General features: G+C 40.5%; 1 protein-coding gene across 7 annotated transcripts in view; it reads right to left on the bottom strand.

The window, feature by feature from the left end:
* Exoc1 (exocyst complex component 1) overlaps window positions 1–18,374 on the bottom strand; it is a 46,772-nt gene that overhangs the window by 4,035 nt on the left and 24,363 nt on the right. For 4 of the 7 annotated variants that reach the window (XM_028856330.2, XM_028856551.2, XM_028856407.2 and 1 more), the window contains 7 exons: window positions 13,469–13,574; window positions 9,892–9,936; window positions 8,296–8,459; window positions 7,640–7,747; window positions 3,593–3,669; window positions 2,547–2,775; window positions 1,597–1,780 (listed from right to left, as the gene is read on the bottom strand). In XM_028856330.2, the coding sequence (XP_028712163.1) occupies window positions 1,597–1,780; window positions 2,547–2,775; window positions 3,593–3,669; window positions 7,640–7,747; window positions 8,296–8,459; window positions 9,892–9,936; window positions 13,469–13,574 (913 nt within the window). The remainder of the gene's footprint in view (window positions 1–1,596; window positions 1,781–2,546; window positions 2,776–3,592; window positions 3,670–7,639; window positions 7,748–8,295; window positions 8,460–9,891; window positions 9,937–13,468; window positions 13,575–18,374) is intronic. The other 3 variants (XM_028856473.2, XM_028856686.2, XM_028856760.2) reach the window with 1 other exon arrangement.

Here is an 18,374-nt window from a genome sequence, read left to right as displayed (position 1 = left end):
ATCAATTACTTAAATATAAAAAGCAGTAACAGGAACATAAGCATCAACAAAAATATGTCTAGCTAAAAATAAAGGTTTGTGATAGCTCGGCCTTCTAAAGAATGACTTCAACACAAGAGTTGAAAGAAAAAGGTGACAGAAAATTTGAAAACTCCTACAAGGACACCAGGAGCAAAACCACAAAGTACAATGAAATTAGATCATTTAGAGCCAGCTGACTGGTCTGGCAAGGGATAGAGACTGACAATAGGGAGTAATACCTAGCAGTTGTAGAGCATGCAGAGCAATGGAAATTTTCACCAAATGCTCAGAGCATTAAACTGGTATAAGCTCTCTGCACCGTAATTTGGCAAAACCTTAATATACACATAAATCTTTGAACCACCAATTTCATTTCCAGCTGGAAACAAACTAAAACATACTAACGGCATATTCAGTAAGTAAACAGTAATAAATAGAAGACCACGTGGTCATTAAAATAATTGTAGTTATTATAATGGTTAATTAATTAATACAGTCAGCTTGGCAGAATCTAGAATGATGTGAGCCTTGGGGCATGGCTGTGGGTGATTATCTTGGTTACATTAACGGGGTGTGAAGACCTGCCCCTTGTAGGTGGTGCCATTCCCTAGGAAGGGGATCTTGGACTGTGTAAGCCAGAGAAAGCAAACACTAACATGCATGCACTCAGTGCTACTTTCTTCGGACTATGGGTGTATGTGACCAGCTGCTTCCAGCTTTGCACTGTACCTTCAACTGTGACGTGAATTAATCTTTAAGTTGCTTTTTTTTATCAGAGTATTTTATCAAAGCAACAGAAAAAAATGAGACAGAAATCTATTTTACTGGATAAGGAAAGATAACAGGATTATGAAGTTAAGCAGCTTCCAGTGCATGGAAAAGTACACTAAAGAATGTCACTTACAAAACCATACACATTGTTTGTTTTATGTGATTCTAAAATAAAATATGCTCATATGTACTTACAAAAACTAGAAAATACTTTTAAATCAAGGGGAAGATTATTTGTAACATTTCTACTTACAAACTTTTCCACGCCCCTCTCCCTTTCCTTTCACAACAAAGTGTTATATGCAATACGACATGATTCAACTTCCTGTTCAATTTTTGCTTTTGAAATCATTGAGTGTTAAGTTATCAGACAATTTCAAATTAAATAACACATCCAAAAATGTCCCTAACTGAGTGGGCTTTCACACAGGCCAGCACACAGCTAATCTCCCTGTGTTACAGATTAAAAAAATGAAGTTTCAGCGAACTGACTTGTAAGCACTACAGACATCCGTGCCCAGCACCCAGAAGACCCTTATTAAAATGCAAACGAAACAAGGCCATTTTCTACATTTGAAAAGTGCCTTTCAATTCTGCACAGTAATAAGGCCCAGGAGCCTGGTACAAGAGTGGCTCCTGATGGGATTAGCAGCTTCCATGCTGCTCAGTTTTCACATTTCACAGATGCTCAGTTTCAGACTACAGACCACTAAAAACAGTGAGCTCGTCTGCACCCAGCAACAGAGTTACCCAGAAACTAGAGAAGAGCCATAACGTTCTTTAGAACAAACCATACAAATTCACCATTAACAAACACTCCTCTGATTAGTTTGGTGTAGGCTTTGTCCAGATCGCCACGACGTTCAGCATTTTTGAAGATTGATTCTGCAAGTCCAGCAAATTCTTCAAATTCAGCAACAAATGGAAGAATTCCTACTTTACTTTTCTTTGAGATCTTGACTTCTTCCATTTGCCTTATTTGGTTACTCTAAAGTTAGGCAGAAAGCAAGGGGAGAAAAGTCAATTAACTTAGAAAGCACAGATGACCAAAGGCACACGCGATGACCAAAGGCACACGCAATGCCCAAGGAAGGCACCACAGATGCTGCTTAGAACTGCAACAGGGTGAGCGGAGAACACCTCTCCTGATAGAAACATCCTACACTGCACTGTATTCTGAAAACAAAAGCAAGGAGAAGAATGGAACTTCTTTCTAAGATGATTTAATCAGGGATTTTGAGCTTCAAGTCTGTATTCCAAGTAGAATCAGTATATCATTCTGCCATTCCTGAAGGACAGGGACAAGGCAGGTATCCACCTGTCTCTGCCTTTGACTACTGAGACTAAAGGCATGTGCCACCATGCCCACCCAGGAGTGTGATTATTAAACTTTGCATCCTATTAATTAAAATGAACTACAATAATTTAAACTATCAATTAAAATAAAGAAATTTTACTAGAATATATAATAATAATAATAAATCCAAATACCTTTCAATTGTTTCATTAAATCCCAGGTCACAGATCAGGAAACTGAGTCATCAGGACCCAGTGGGTCACTGAGGCAGAAGCTGTTCCCATGAATGTGCTGCAGATTCTACTTGTCCCTCCAAACCCTCTAACTTACTCTGCTCAAATGGGCTGGTGCCAACTCCCTACTTCATAGCTTTGGGGGTCAGGAACACTAGACCCTAGATTAAATAATTAGCCATTCTGCATAGTGACTTGTCCTTGAGTTAATTTTTACAACTTACAATGCATTTGTCAAAGTTCCTCTTCACAGTCACTAAGACATTTCCCAATGTAGTACTTAGAAAAGAAGCAGGGTCGACATTTTGTGCAGTCCACACATGATGACTCATTTTGACTAACATGTAGAGGGAGTTAAAGCTATCAATTTTGTCTCCTAATGCAATTAAGTTGTTCAGTTCTGGTTCAATGCAACGAAATATTTTGATCATCATTTGGCGAATCATATCTTTCCTGTTCAGAAAGCAAGAAAAAATAATTAGTATAAACTTCAGATGAATCTACCTATAACTGTAGTTTACTATATATAAAAAAAGCTTAAAAACTGGTACTGCAACTAAAAATGTCAAACTATGATGAACTATTCTATAGCAGTTTTGAATGTAAAAACAGCCAATTGTTTGCTTCATTTATAAAGCTGGGCACTAAACTATGTTTTTTTTTAATCTCTAAAAAATCCACTATTTTCTACCAGCAATCACTAGCACTGACTGATCCATCTGTGATCACCAGACAGAAGAGCTCACTCATGAGGCCTAGAAGAGAACCAATAACATGTCCCTAACAGGACAGTGAGCACACGTGATGACTAGCGCTTATGGTCAACTTGACAGACTCTAGAATCACCCAGGAGACAAGCCTCCATGTATATCTGTGAGAGATTATCTATGCTAGATTGCTTCTGGATGACCTCAATTAGGTTAGATGAGGTGGTAAGATCCGCCTACTGTGGGTGGCACCAATCCCTGGGCTGGCTGCTGGATTGTATACAAAGGAGAAAGGGAGCTAAACACAGGCACTCATTGCTCTCCTCTGGCTCATAACTATGGAACATGACCACCTCAAGTTCTGCTGCCTTGACCTCCCCACTCTAACTGTGAGACAAAATAAACCCTTTGCTTTCATCAGGGGTTTTCATCACAACTAGGCTAGCACTCAGGTCTGTGTGGGTACAAGAATCATGTGGATGTTTCCATGAGAAATACTTCATTATCCCTCAATTAAAGTTCATTTTTTTCAGAACAAACAACAGACAGTAATGAATACTTACTCAGATGAGACAGGCAGCAGTGAGCCAGAACTATGCTGTCGTGATAATGAGCTACCATCCACGTCTTCTGCTTCAGTCTGCAAAAACAGTCATAAAGTTTATATAATGAAAACCAGCACAGTGACAAATTATATACCAAAAGCCTGCTGTTTTAAAACACCTACAAGAAAATACTTCATGGAAAACAGTAATATCTTTAGTACTACTAAGGTAACAACAGATTATACATTTGTGGTGGTAATTTAATTATACTGAAATGTGATTTTGCTTGTATGTTAATAAATAAAGTTGCCCGGGGGTCAGAGCTATTAGAGCCATAGCAAGAGTGTGGCGGTGGTGGCACAGGCCTTTAATCCTAGCATTCCAGAGATAGAAATCCCTCTGGATCTCTGTGAGTTCAAGGCCACATTGGAAATAGCCAAGCATGGTGACACATGCCTTTAATCCCAGAAAGCCAGCCTTTAATCCCAGGGAGTGGTGGTAGAAAGCAAAAAGATATATAAGGCATGAGGACCAGAACTAGAAGCATGTGGCTGGTTAAGCTTTCAGGCTTTGGAGCAACACAGTTCAGCTGAGAGCTATTGGGATGAGGACACAGAAGCTTCCAGTCTGAGGAAACAGGACCAGCTGAGGAACTGGTGAGGTGAGATAGCTGTGGCTTGTTCTGTCTCTTTAAATAGACGAACAGACGGGAAATAGAGGCTCTCATTCGGGAGGCTGGGACACCACAGGCGGAAGGGTGAGATTTTGGCTCTGAGCTCTGACCTCTCGGCTTTCTCTTTCGCATTGTTTCTGTGTTTCTTATTTGGTGGGACGGTTGGTTACATCTATATCTGGCGCCCGAACGTGGGGCTAAAGAAAAAAAGGGCTAAAGAAAAAAAAGGAAGAAAAAAAAAAAAGAGGGACTAAAGAAAAAGGACAAATGAACAGGGATAAAGGCCAGTGTTATGAAAAAAAAAATACTAAAGACAAAGTCCCTTAACCAAGAGGCGCTCCAATAAAGTGTGATCTGAGAAGAATCCTCGCGTGGTGGTAAAGAGGATTCAGAACTCAACACACGGAGCGGTGACGTTGGTAAGTTCTCCAGGAACGGTGACGTCGGTAAAACGTTTAAAGCAATAAGTTTGCAATAAGACAGATTCAGATGGAACAAGACGTTAAATGCTTTACAATGTGAGTAAAAATGTACATAGGCTTGGAAGAGAGAGGAAAAGGAACATAGACAGTTATATAAAGAAATAGAAAGTTTAAAAAAATAAAGTCTTTAAAGAGAAAGTAAAAGTAATATAAAAAATAAGCCATGTAAAGATGGATATCACACAGAGAGTTTGGATTATATTGTCTTTGGGATTTTTAACTGCAGAAAAACATTTGATCGTAAAAGATGTTGAGTTAAACCAATATGTATATATTAAAGATATCTTGACTTTAAAATTTGGATATAAGGATGTGTTACTTTGGAAAGGAGACTCTGCTTTTGTTTCCACAGAAAGCCAGAGGCTGTGGATTTGTTCCAGATTAAGATACATCAGGTTTGACCAGCCAAGACCCCCTGAAAGGTCTCTGATGACACCATGGCCCAGATGATTCAACATCCAGAATTGTTTCAAGGCAACTGGCTCAGACGATATAGCCTCACAGACTACTCCATGATCCTTAAATATTCTTTGCATCCCCATAAGATACAGCGCCCCCCTCCAGCAGGAAGTAGTTAAGAGAAGCTACGCCCAAATTCCCAAATATACCAAGCTGGCTTTGGAGATGTGTAAAAGTTAAAACCTTTCTTTTTTAAAAAAAAAAAGAAAAGGGGAAGTGCTGTGGGATGATTTGTATGTCCTGTGGGAGCCCTTCTTGGGTTCCTTGTGGCGTTACCCAGCAGGTCCGTATAGAGGATGATTAGGACCATGGGCCTGAGTGCAGGTGTTTGAGATGATCTGCACTTGGCTGTGCTGGGGGATGGTCTGTATGTCAAGTTGTTCTGATTGATAAATAAATAAAACCTGATCGGCCGTGGCTAGGCAGGAAAGATAGGCGGGACTAGCAGAGAGGAGAAATAAAAGGACAGGAGGGCAGAAGGAGACGCTGCAGCCGCCGAAATGACCAGAGATGCTGCAGCCGCCACCATGACCTGCAGCATGTGAAGACGCTGATAAGCCACCAGCCACGTGGCGAGGTACAGATTTGTAGAAATGCGTTACTTTAAGATATAAGAATAGTTAGCAAGAAGCCTGCCACAGCCATACGGTTTTGTAAGCAATATAAAGTCTCTGTGTTTACTTGGTTGGGTCTGAGCGGCTGTGGGACTGGCGGGTGGCAGAGGTTTGTCCTGACTGTGGGCAAAGCAGAAAAACTCTAAAGCTACATACATTCTTTAAGAAAGTCTCATGAAATGCGTTCTTAGATTTGAAACAATCACTTCAGTGTGTACACGTGCATGTATGAGTGAGCTTGCACAAAATGCCACAGTGCATGCATGGAGGGTGAGGACAATGTGGCGGGGTCTGTCCTTTCAGCTTACTCGTAGGTAGGCTCCTGGAATTGAACTCAGGTCATGAGGCTTGCTCAGCAAGCACCTTTACTCACTTACCCATCTCATCAGCCTGTTTCTAGAATCCTCCCTCCCCCAAGAATTAATACAGGGTAAACAGTTCTTTGTCTATGTGTACACTGGTGTGGTTGTGAAGAGAAGAGAGAGTGCATGAGGCCAGGCATGTACTCAGATGTAAAGCAGTTCAGCACAAAAAAACCCAAAACCCAAAAAATGGAAAACGTCCAACAACAACTTTAGAACGAAAACTTGAGCATTGAGAAAATGCAGTGGGGCTGGAAGACAGCTCAGCAGTGAGGAGCATTGGCTGCTCTTCCACAGGACCCAGGCTGGATTCCCAGCCCCCCATCACAGCTCACAACCACCTGTAACTCCAGTTTCCCGCATCCTACATGCTCTTCTGGCTTCCCTGCGTAATTCACACACGTGGGACATAGACATACATGCAGACAAAACATGCACACAAATCAAATAAAAACATAAATTATATAAATACTGTCATAAACTCTTTCTGAAGTCAAGCAAGCAAATCTCCCAACACTCCTACTATGAGAACAACAGACTCCCAACAGTAATGAATTTCTCACTCATAACAGCTTTGTATATGTTGGCTGCCCAAGGCACAACTCTTTGAGATGACTCTCATCTGAATTATGGTTTTGAGTTCTTCAAAATATTCTAGAAATTCTCTCATTCATCCTCTTACTCTTATGCCCTGACGGCATGAGGAGGAACTGCTGTATTCACATTATGGAAGAGGTGACTGAGGATTAGGGCACCAGCTACAGTGTCTAGCTGTTTACCTGTAAGGCCACAAGACAAAATCGGACTCCAAGCTGATGCCCCCACTTCCCCTCTGTATAGCATCATCTCTGAGGCTGTATTTTTCTTTGGGATCACTAAATTATTAAATTGGTAGGGTTTCCGGTTTTTTAGATCTTATATTCTCTATCCCAGCTGGCCTGGAACTCATGCAGTTCTTCCACCTAGCTTCTCGAGTGCTTGAATTTTAGACACAAGCTATCACATCCTGCTTAAAATGGCTATTTTTTTTTTTTTAAGCTGGGCGGTGGTGGCACATGGCAGCACTTGGGAGGCAGAGGCAGGCGGATCTCTGTGAGTTCGAGGCCAGCCTGGGCTACAGAGCTACACAGAGAAACCCTGTCTCAAACCACCACCACCACCACCACCACCACACCACCACCCCCCCGCCCCCAAAAAATTGCTTTTTGAATGATGTTCTCCAGGACAAATGCAGACATTTCCTCTCTTGTTAAAGTTAGAGGATGTCGGCTTAAGATATTTGGAATACTAGAAATCCAAATTCTAAACTACTTCCTATTTCGAGTATTCTGTGAGTAACAAGAATACTTAAGATTGACTGATTGCAAATCTTTGCTTTTCTGTGTGGATACTGAAATTGTGAAGATGTAATAATAGTAACTTGGTTAGGTTATGTTACAGACTATAAATACTGTCCAAACAAATGGAAGCCATACCATTGATGCAGACATGTTTTGATGTTGCTGTAGTTTGAAAAATTTACTTATGAAGTCCTGTTCTGCCAGACACAGCGGCTCCAGTTCACTCAGTACCTGTTCAAAGATCTGGAGAAAACCAATGAGCCAAGGATTAAAGAACCGCATGGAATGCTTAAACAGACACCACGTTGAGTTCCCTCTTCAGCAAGGACACATACCAAAGTATGAATAATTTCCTAAGTCTAGAACCCTCCAATATGCCAAAGACAAGCTCTCCCAAGACTGACAGAGTAATAAATACCAAGGTGAAACAGACCGGAAGAAAACTCACAGTTCCCCCCTTCAAATATGGAAGGGAAGACAAACTGACGCTTACTCAAGGCGTCACAGCTGCAGTGAAGCTGTTCCTCCCTCTGGATTCCGTCATCCCTCAAACAGCTTAGGTGTGATTTGCACGCCATATTTGTAACAAGTAAATGTTAATGCAGCTCTTAGGTTACTTAACTGATAAATCCTATTTTAGCTGTCCTTTTTGATGGGGATTTTTCCTTTTTCAGATTCATTCAGAATTGGAAGGGCACGATAATGACTTAAAAGGTGTCCCAAGAGGCTGCATCTCTGAAAACACTTGAGGCAACCACAGTGCCAGTGCTAAGAATCTCCTGTTACTTTACCTTATCAAACTTGGTTCTGTCGGCCACATCAAGGTCAGAGGCAGACATGTTCCCCATGTCCAGCAGGGAGGATGACTGGGACCGGCGATTGCCCGAGCTCTGAACGCTCAGTTTATTCAGACTAGAAGTCGATCCAGTGAGTTTCCCAGAGCTTCCATGGAGACCTAAGAAATACCAGAGCTCTGAAAGCTGTCTCAGGAATAAAAGACCTACAATCTACCTCAGGGCTACCTGTTAAGAGTCTAGGTCTTCCAGGACTCAGAGTCTATTACATGGTTTGCAGAATCCTTGACATTCACTGATGCTGGGTCAGTTGCAGAGAATGTTGTAAGGAGAAGGAAAACTACATGTATCTATGGATGCCCTGACCCATGCCAGGCTAAAGGTAAAGCTGTCTGGTGCTGTCTCTGGGCTAAAACAGATGGGGCAGGAACACAGATGAGGGTCATGAGTACTGTGCTAACACTACTCATGAGTACAGAGCTCACAGCACTCTGGAATATTTCTAAAGAAAACCTATAATCAAGTATTAATCATCTCTACTTTAAACACCAGTCTGTTAAGTTGAACCACATTAATTCCTGACAATTTTCCCCATAAAAGCCAATCACTTATGATGAAACTTAGTGTGTTCCTGACCTTTAGAGACCGTGTTTTTCTGAGTAGGTGACTTGGCTAGTGACAGATACATGAACAAAAACACCCTAAGCACCTGATTATCTTTAAATATAACTGAAAAGTGATGTCACTAGCCATACAAGTAAGAGACAGGTATGCTTAGGTAGAATTTAGGAATTCATCATGGCCACGGGAAAAGAGCAACAGCTCCCCCACACTAGGAATTAACAGTTCATTCTTAGAAAACATAAGGTTCAGATTCAGAATAGAAACAATAAAACACTTAAAAAACCACTCTTCTTGAATACTGCTTTGGTAAGTTGCACTATTTACTAATAGGCAGAAAGGAAAAATTAAGTTATGATAGACAATTCAAGTTTTGGCATCATTATACAAACCATTACCAGACCTCTAAGACTTTCTTCAAGGATTTATTTTTATTATTTTAAATTGTGTGTGTGTGTGCATGTGTGCGTGCATATGTGTGAACATGTGTGTGTATATGCACATGCGTGCATATGGGTATGTGCACGTGAGTGCAGGTATCAGCAAATCCAGAGGTACTGGAGCCCTGTGGAGCTGGAGCTACAGGTGGTTGTGAGCCACCTGAGCTGGGTGCTGGGAACTGCACTCAGGTCCTCTCACAGAGCAGCGTGTGCTCTTAACTGCGGAGCCATCTCTTCAGTGCCCCTCTAGTAATAGCTGTAGCTCTTCTAAACACAGACTAGAACAGAAGTGCACTGTTAGGTCCCCACTGAGTTCTGACAACAAAGCTTCCACCCCTTGCTGCGGAACTGTAACCACGTCACTTGTGTCTTGGATGTACATACAACCACCATGCTGGGTTTCTTTTTCCAATACCTGGCGACTGGGTGCAATCCACACATCTGCTGTTAATGATTCTCAAGACAAGTAACTAACATCTGACATCAACAGACATGCACTGAGGGTGCCCACTAGCACAGTAAGCATACTCACTCTCTGTTTCCTGTTTGACAGCACTTTCTTTTCGAGGCAGTGTAGCTGTGATGGATTAGGTTGCAAGCATCAAAGACAAAGACAAGTTAATAAACTGCAATCTGCACAAACCATGCACAAGAGGCAGTTAAAGCTCTAGTTTAAAAGACACATGCAAAGAACTGTGAGCACTGACTAATGAGAGGTGCCAACACACGTGTAGTTGCTCAGCGACGACTGTCGAGTAAGTGAGAGAATCTGACTAATCCTTTAATGTGGGGATGCCAGCTTCGGCCACCTGAAGCTCAAGGGTGGGAAACAAGAAGGGCAGATACTAAAGTGGCCAGCAGCACAGTGCAGCTAACTGCTCACTAATGTGAGCACTACTGCCCGGGCCTAAGCTGTCCTTCTGCAGGCTCACCTTCGCGGAGCATGGTCTAGTGCAAGGATTTTTAAAAGCAGACAATCGTGACTAGTCACCAGTACTGCCTATTAGTTATAATTCGGAACTGAAAACATTCTAGATTCTTCCTCAGCAGTAGAGTCTCACATAAAGTCCTAAGTATCTTTAAGTAATCTCCAGTAGATGATAAACATACTAAGAGTAGTGGATAAGGACCTTCGTTCAGGGCCGTACTTCCAGTGTTTACTTGTACAATGGACATTCATAAACATTTCTTTAATTACTCTTCTGCCAAACCTGGAATCCAGCCTTGTATTCAACTACCTTTGGAATAAAAAATCCTACTTAGTTTAATTGAGAAACAATGATAAGATGAATTTAGATACCATTGTAAAGATTTTATAATATTAAACAGGAGCATTATAATCATGTAATTATATATACAAGGAACTAAAACCTTATGTATATTTTATAAATAACTCATTTTTTAATAGTTAAGATATCTGTATATATTTTATATATAGTTAAGACATATATATTTTATATATTATATGTCAAACCCAACAGCTAAAGCCCCATTATAAGCACTACCCTGGCCCCCAGTGGCGTGTCTGTCTTTAAAGTATGCATCTAGCCGGGCGGTGGTGGTGGTGCACGCCTTTAATCCCAGCACTTGGGAGGCAGAGGCAGGCGGATCTCTGTGAGTTCGAGGCAGCCTGGTCTCCAAAGCGAGTTCCAGGAAAGGCGCAAAGCTACACAGAGAAACCCTGTCTCGAAAAACCAAAAAAAAAAAAAAAAAAAAAAAAAAAAAAGTAAAGTATGCATCTCAAGTAGGGAAGGAAAACCCAGTAAAAATAACAATTGTAAGAATAATCACTCAGTTTCCTTTGCCTCTGTCTCATTAAGTACATTTGGAGAAGAGGAATGGAAGAATCCATCAAAGTATCAATCCCAGGAGGAAAATCTTATTCCCCTGAGGATATCGAGATAAATTATTCATCAATAGGGAATAATTTATATAGAGATCTTATCACGAAGAACAGATATCCTCTTGGCATCTTTAATCTATTTTGAATTTCTTGAAATAAGTGATGGTAAAGATAAAATGAAATTTTCAAAAAGGAAAAGGCAGCCCATTCTGATGATGCCCATTATGTCACGTTCTTCCTTTTGTAAGGGAAACTCTTATCCGCATCTTGAGAAAGGATTGCCAGAGCGAGTACAAAGCAGAACTTATATTTAAAATCATCAACTCGGAGTCACTGAAAAGCTAGCTTTCCAAATCTATGTTTTAATTTTAATTATAGTTACTATTAAAATTCATTTAAACATAATCTGGATCATTGAAAAAAATCTGTTGGGAAAAATTTCCAACCTACTCGATTCAGAATTTCTTCTTCTTCTTTTTTTTTTTTTTTTGGTTTTTCGAGACAGGGTTTCTCTGTGTAGCTTTGCGCCTTTCTTAGAGCTCACTTGGTAGCCCAGGCTGGCCTCGAACTCACAGAGATCCGCCTGGCTCTGCCTCCCGAGTGCTGGGATTAAAGGCGTGTGCCACCACCGCCCGGCTCAGAATATCTTAAGTCATGAGTTTTTAACTTGAATTTTTCTTTTAAAATGTTAACAAGTCAAATGTAGAGAGATCAACAAACTGCTGTTATTCTCTGAATTTAGTTTTTCTTTTGTATTTGATAACAAAATAAATGATAATATAATTTTCTGTGATGAATTATCACAAATTACTCTATCCATCAGTATTTAATAGATTTATCTTTTTGTTATGACATTGTTTTAAAATGATAAAAATGCATTCTAAACTCATATATGTAAATTAAAGTATTTTAACAAGATAATTTAAGATCTTAGAGTAGGAAAAGAAAAGTCTTAAGCTTTAGGATAATGTGATGATAATATAAAGATACTATTGTATTTTATTTAAGTTGTATTTTTATGTCATTTATCTTAATGTATATCCAACTTGTATACATATACCAAAAAAAGAGATTTCTCAGCATAAAATGGCACACTAACAAGTGATGACGAATATACTTAATGAAAACATTAAACATGTAGCTGCATTAATAATATGCTCTTTGCCCAAAAAAGGCATAACATATCCACAGTGAAACATCAACAAAGATATAAACACACTGCTGTTTAAGAACAATTAGCCTTTAGGATGAGTTAGCATTTCTGTTTTCAAAAGCCTACTGTCCCAAGACAGTGTTTTACGAAGTGTAGCATATTAACAGACAATCCAAAGCACTTCAAATTCTGGACCACAGTAATTAATGTGACATCTAAGGCAGTCTTCTCTGCCCAGAAGAGCAGACAGGAGCAGGGCCAGCAATACTCAACGCTGCTATCTGCTTCCTGCCATTGCTTAGGGCACAGGCTCCTTTCAACAGTCAATGCTAAACTCAGCGTTCTAAAGGGACTCCACAGACACCGAGGAGTGCACGATGTAGCCCTTTAAGGCCAGGTTTGGACTTGAATAGGCACAGAACTCCATCCAAAGAGAACTCCAGAGATGGGTACATGCAAGAGCAGAACGTGGCCTCAGTACATTCTTTCTTAGCTTGATACTTTCACTGGCTAGTCTTTCAAAGAGTGGTTTTTGTCCCTTTAAGTATTAGGAAATAAAAGGCAATATGCTCCAAATAAATTGCTTTAGAAAAATAAGGTATAATCACAAGGGAGATTCTGGTGACATTTCTATATACCATTGGCAAGAGAAAATAAACACTTCTGAATTCAAAGCAGCCAGTGAGAAGTAAGAAGCCAGGAATGGCTTTTAGTTCTTTCTCTGTGGAGAGCAATGACTTGTCCCCGCCTGCAAACATCTTTGGGGACCAGAAACCACCCTCAGCAGTAGTGCCCTGCCTGACCCCTTCTCTACCAGCTGCACTTCAGTTTCCCACCTCTGCTTCCCTAGCATAGCGACTTCCAATCTCAGCAGGGATGCCCAACTGCTGTGGACGGGTGCACCACTTAATCTTAGCTTGTAAAACCGTACTGACAGACAGACATTTCTTTTCAAATACACTTGCTCTGAAACACTGTAAATCAAATATATTAGCTAGACCTCTTCTTTCTTTAATTCTATTGCGTTTTCTTCCACCTTGTTTAAAAGCCTTGGGAGTTACTATTCAGTAAGATTACTTCAAAGGGAGACCCTGAGCCCACGGCTAGGCTTACCAAACTTCTTGCTTTCTTTAGTGGTGCCAGTCATCTTGATCTTTGCAACTTCAAAGAAATCTTTGATTTCTCTTTCATAAAGTCGGGATAAATAATCCATGTAATTCTTAAAATAAATAGAATATGCAATTATTAGCAAACTAACAATTTTCTCCTTAATCTTTCCCTTAAATCCTTCATGCTTATAAAACCTTAGTGTATTTCAGTGAATATAAAAAAGTTAGGCTGTTTCTCATTGAAGAAGAAACAAAGCAGAATGAACAGGTAGCATATTGTTATAATTTATGGAAACGTCAAGTGAAACATACTTATATTTCCATGTTTACTCGTTACTTCAGTCCATTTTTAACTGTGTTCCATGTTTACGTGTTGCTTCGGTCCATTTTAACTGTGGTTGCAACCACACTAGCTAGGATATGTGAACCAGAGCAGCCGAGTTTCTCCTGCTGCACTGCACTGGAATGGCGGCACAGTGTTCTAGTGCACGGGTGCACCATAATTCAGTCATCAGATTCCCTAACAAAGGACACTGAAGCCATTTGTGTTGTTATGACAACGTCGCAGTGAGAATTCTGGCTCTTTGGGAATTTCCTAGGGGCAGATTATAGAGTGGAAGAGTATGGGACTCTTCATGAGGCTGATGCCACTTCACTTTGAAGGCCTCTGGGAATCTTTAGACTGCACCCTCCACACTGCCATGTTTCCAACAGTGCCAGTGGCAATGGAGATCTGATTTCACTGACCCTTGTCAGCCTTGGGTGTGATCCCAAAGGTCAGAATTTCATTACTATATATACAACACAATTTCCAAAATAATTTTTCTGAAAACAGATTTGATTGAGCCTTAAATGAAAACATCTATTATTTAGCATAAAGACTATTTTTTTTTTTTAAATCGCACCTGTCTATGCTTACATGAAATACTCTATGTACCTGTAAGGACTCTTCAATAGTAGAGACTGTGTATTTTTCTAGACCCTAAGTTAAATGGCATTGGAGAGTTTAGCTAAATTTAAAGAAATCCACAGTAGAATAATCATTCTCCGTATTCTTTTAAACTTAGGACAGAATTTTAGCTTCAAGATTCTTTATCTCAAATTAATCAACCATTTTATATAGAGCAGGCTCTATAACAACAGTGGGATCAAACATACTTTAGAGTCTGCACCTTTCCAATGTATAGACTATATCTGTAAGAGTCACTGAGCAATTATTTCCTATGATCCTTATACTAATTCAAAAGCACATACAAATTAAAATACACCACAAAACTAATTCCTTTGAACATCTGACTTGAAATCTATCTTGTGTTTAAATACTGTGATCCCAGGCAGCCTTTTCAATTTCGCTTTGTGCTGGCTCTAAGTTGTCTTCCAGAGGCCTCTTAGAGTTCTTCCTTCCTTCCTTCCTTCCTTCCTTCCTTCCTTCCTTCCTTCCTTCCTTCCTTCCTTCCTTCCTTCCTTCTTCCTTCTTCCTTCTTCCTTCTTCCTTCTTTCATTCTTTCCTCCCTCCCTCCCTTCTTTCTTTTTCACAACCAGGCACATTCCTCCAATGTGAAACTAAGACTGATAACACACTGATACTCATAGTGTGGATTCTGCCTGTCCACAAGTATGGGAGGGTTTTCCATCATGAAACTATGAAATGCTTCATGAATATGCACTGATGCATGCACGAGGTCTTGCTAGTCCATGTTGTTCCAATTTCAGTATACATGCTGCTGAACTGGGCACTGGAGCTATGTCTGAGGACTCTTCAAGACGGTCAGTCTCAGACTGTGACTGCAGAGGAAAGCTCAAATGTTTCTAATCACGAGTGAAGCACCTCCTTCCTATACGCACAACCCAGAAATACGGATGCTGGAGTCCTGGGAGAGAGAGAGGACGGGTGACATGCCCAAAGCCCCTCTGTCTTCCCCAGGCTCTAACTACACAAACGAAAAGGAAGGTCTAGAGCCAGCCTGAGCACAGCTGGGAGTGATGGCGAGGAACAGATTCCCTCGAGAATTTGGAATAGGCTTCCCTATTCACTCCACCAAGTGTGAGCTGTGGACACCCACCAAGTGCTAAGAGAAACATGGGTCTGCTTGTCTGTTTATTTGGGTTCTTTTGTTGTTGTTTTTATGTCACTTTTTCCTTCCTTTTTAAACACAATTCTTGATTTTTCACAATATTTCAACAACTAAATTGGCCATATAAGGTGTGTGTGTGTGTGTGTGTGTGTGTGTGTGTGTGTGTGTGCGCGCTCAAACCAAAAGTCAATTTCATTGAAAAAGCTCATTAGTAGTGTCATTCAAAACTACCCTCTTGTAGGAAAAAGAATACCCTCTGAGCACAGAATGAGCCGTAAATCACCACTAGGATGGCATGCATCTTATTTCTTCACTTTAAATTGCATTTATGAATACTGCATAATATGTAAAGATAAGATGATAATACTCTGAGAACACAATTAGGCAAAAAGCTTATTTATTTGAACAGTCACTAGGGGCCAAAGCACTTGTTGGCATGAAACTCCTAAGATGTATTTAATTATTTAAAATATTACTTTCCTAAAACTTCAAAAGGGAAAAAAAATCTGAGTACAATAAATATTTTTACTTAACATATCTCCAAATCAGAATTCTGTTGTATGAAATAAAACAGAATAACAGAAGAATTGCATAACACTCAAAAGACTCATTCTGAGGAGCAAAAATAATCATACCTATACTAGCAAGCTAGATCAGATGTCCATAGACTCTTAAGAGGATAGACATTTCTTTTGAAAAGCATTTAAACAATTTTTGTGCACTCACAGTGTTTGTGTGTTTGTATGGGGCGTGGGGTAGAGGTTGAGAGTGGGAGAGCGGGTGGAGTCAGTGAGAGCTGGTGAACTTGTGAGAGGAGCTGGTTTTCTCCTTCTAGCATGTGGGTCCAGGGAGGGGAACTCAGGCTGCTGTGATGGGCAGCGGGCACCTTCACTAGCTGAACTGTCCCGCCAGCCCCTGAAAGGCATTTTTAATTACAGTTTGAAAATACATTGTACCAGATCGATCTTCCCTTTTAAAAAATCTCAGTTTATGATGGTGAGGCCCTATTGCTGAAGACATACTTACATATCTCACTGAACATGGTTAAGTACAGCTGGTGCCTAACTAGAGCCTTCACACCTACTGACTAGTGTTCAAGGTACGGGAAGATACTCTGCACACTACCAGGGGAGAAAGGCAAGCACCACCTCAGCTACAAACCCCGCAATCTACAATGGTGACCTGCCTGCAGGACATAGCGGCACAATAGTGGCACAAAGGTTGTGGGAGTAACCAACAACTCTCTGACTGGATTAAGGCCCACTCCAAGATGGAACTCATGCTGGACACTGCTTGGGTGGTCAAGAATCTGAGACCTGGATAGGCCATGGGCTTGGGGGAAACCAAATACTCTTGTTCTGCTGAAAGAATAGAATGCAGCAATAAGAAGACTTCTAATGACACTTGGCCTTGGAGAAGTTTCTTCTTGTAGTAGAGCAGAATTAACACTGAGACCCACACTAAATAACATACAGAGAATGAAATGGAAATACTCATCCTAAATGGGATGTCTTCATCAAATCCCTCCCCTCAGGGATCAGGGAGCTGTGCAGTAGAGGAGGAAGAAAGATTGTAAAATTTTAAGATCCAGAGATAATGGATGACTCCAAGGAAACAGGGCCTTCTATAGACAACAGGACTACCACACAAATAAACTCACAAAGACTGTGGCAGCATGCACTGGGCCCACACAGGTCCAAGCCAGATGGGGTTCCAGAGCTAAAAGGGGGAGTAGACATGAGCTCCCAACCCTAACCCAGAAGCTATCTCCACACAGACATCTGCTTTCAAAGAAAAAATTAGTTTCTCCAATTGAGTTTCACTGGGTATATTAACCACACTAAGGTGGGCTCCAGACCCAGGGGTAGATGGCTAACATAAAATAAACTCAATGGTATTTGTGTAGACCTTTTTTGTCTCATAGTGCTTTGTCTGAGCATTTTGTGTGTGTGTTTTGCTTGTGTATTATAGTTTCCAATTTCGTGCTTTTGTAAGTTTGTGTGTGTGTTTCTTTTGTTTTTCCTTTCTTTAAAGTTCTGGGGTTTTGTTTTGTTTTTCCTGTTTGTTTTCTAAAGAGAAACAGGAAGGGTGTGGAGCTGGATGGTGAGGAGGTGGGAGGAGCTAAGAGGAGTTCGGGAAGGGGAAATAGTGACCAGAATATACTGTGTGAAAAAACCATTTTTTTTCCTTAACAAAAAAGAAAGAGGGTTGAGGAACAGGCCAAGTTTAAATGGACACCACCGAGTGAAAATACTTACACATATATAAACAAAAGGGCACTGAAGTTCAGATGAGTTGAAAACAAGGAACTTAAGCAAACTCCATTTAATTATGTGCCTTTTCTCCAGCAAAACTGAGCCAGCTATACTAGCTATAAAACAAACAAAAAACAAAACAATAACAACAAAAACCCCAAATACAAAAACCTGAAAACTGTGCTGGAGAACCAAAGGAAGAGGAAGGGTCTGATGAGAGCAGGGTGGGGTGGGGCAGGGTGGGGTTCAAAACCCAAGGAAAGTGAAATAGGAAGAAACGGAACTAATTCAAAATCAGAAAGAAGATGTGAGAAGAGAATTGGGAAGGGAAAAAAAGCAAAGAAAAAACCAAACCAAGCCAACTAACCAACCAAACAAAAAACCCCAACAAAACAAAACAAACCAACAATAACAATAAAACTAACCTCAGTTTAGAAACAGAGGGAGACAGATTTGACTTCAAATGGGCGAAGGTAATTCAAAGAGAAGACATATGTGGAGTGACATTAAAGAATGTGCTAGACTCAACACAGGGCTAGGAACACAGCCCACCTCTTGGCATCTCTACCTATCCCTCTGC

This window comes from Peromyscus leucopus, chromosome 10 (assembly GCF_004664715.2).
Source record: "Peromyscus leucopus breed LL Stock chromosome 10, UCI_PerLeu_2.1, whole genome shotgun sequence".
NCBI lineage: Eukaryota > Metazoa > Chordata > Mammalia > Rodentia > Cricetidae > Peromyscus > Peromyscus leucopus.
Note: the sequence above shows the minus strand (reverse complement) of the source record. Positions and strands in the feature narration are given on the sequence as shown.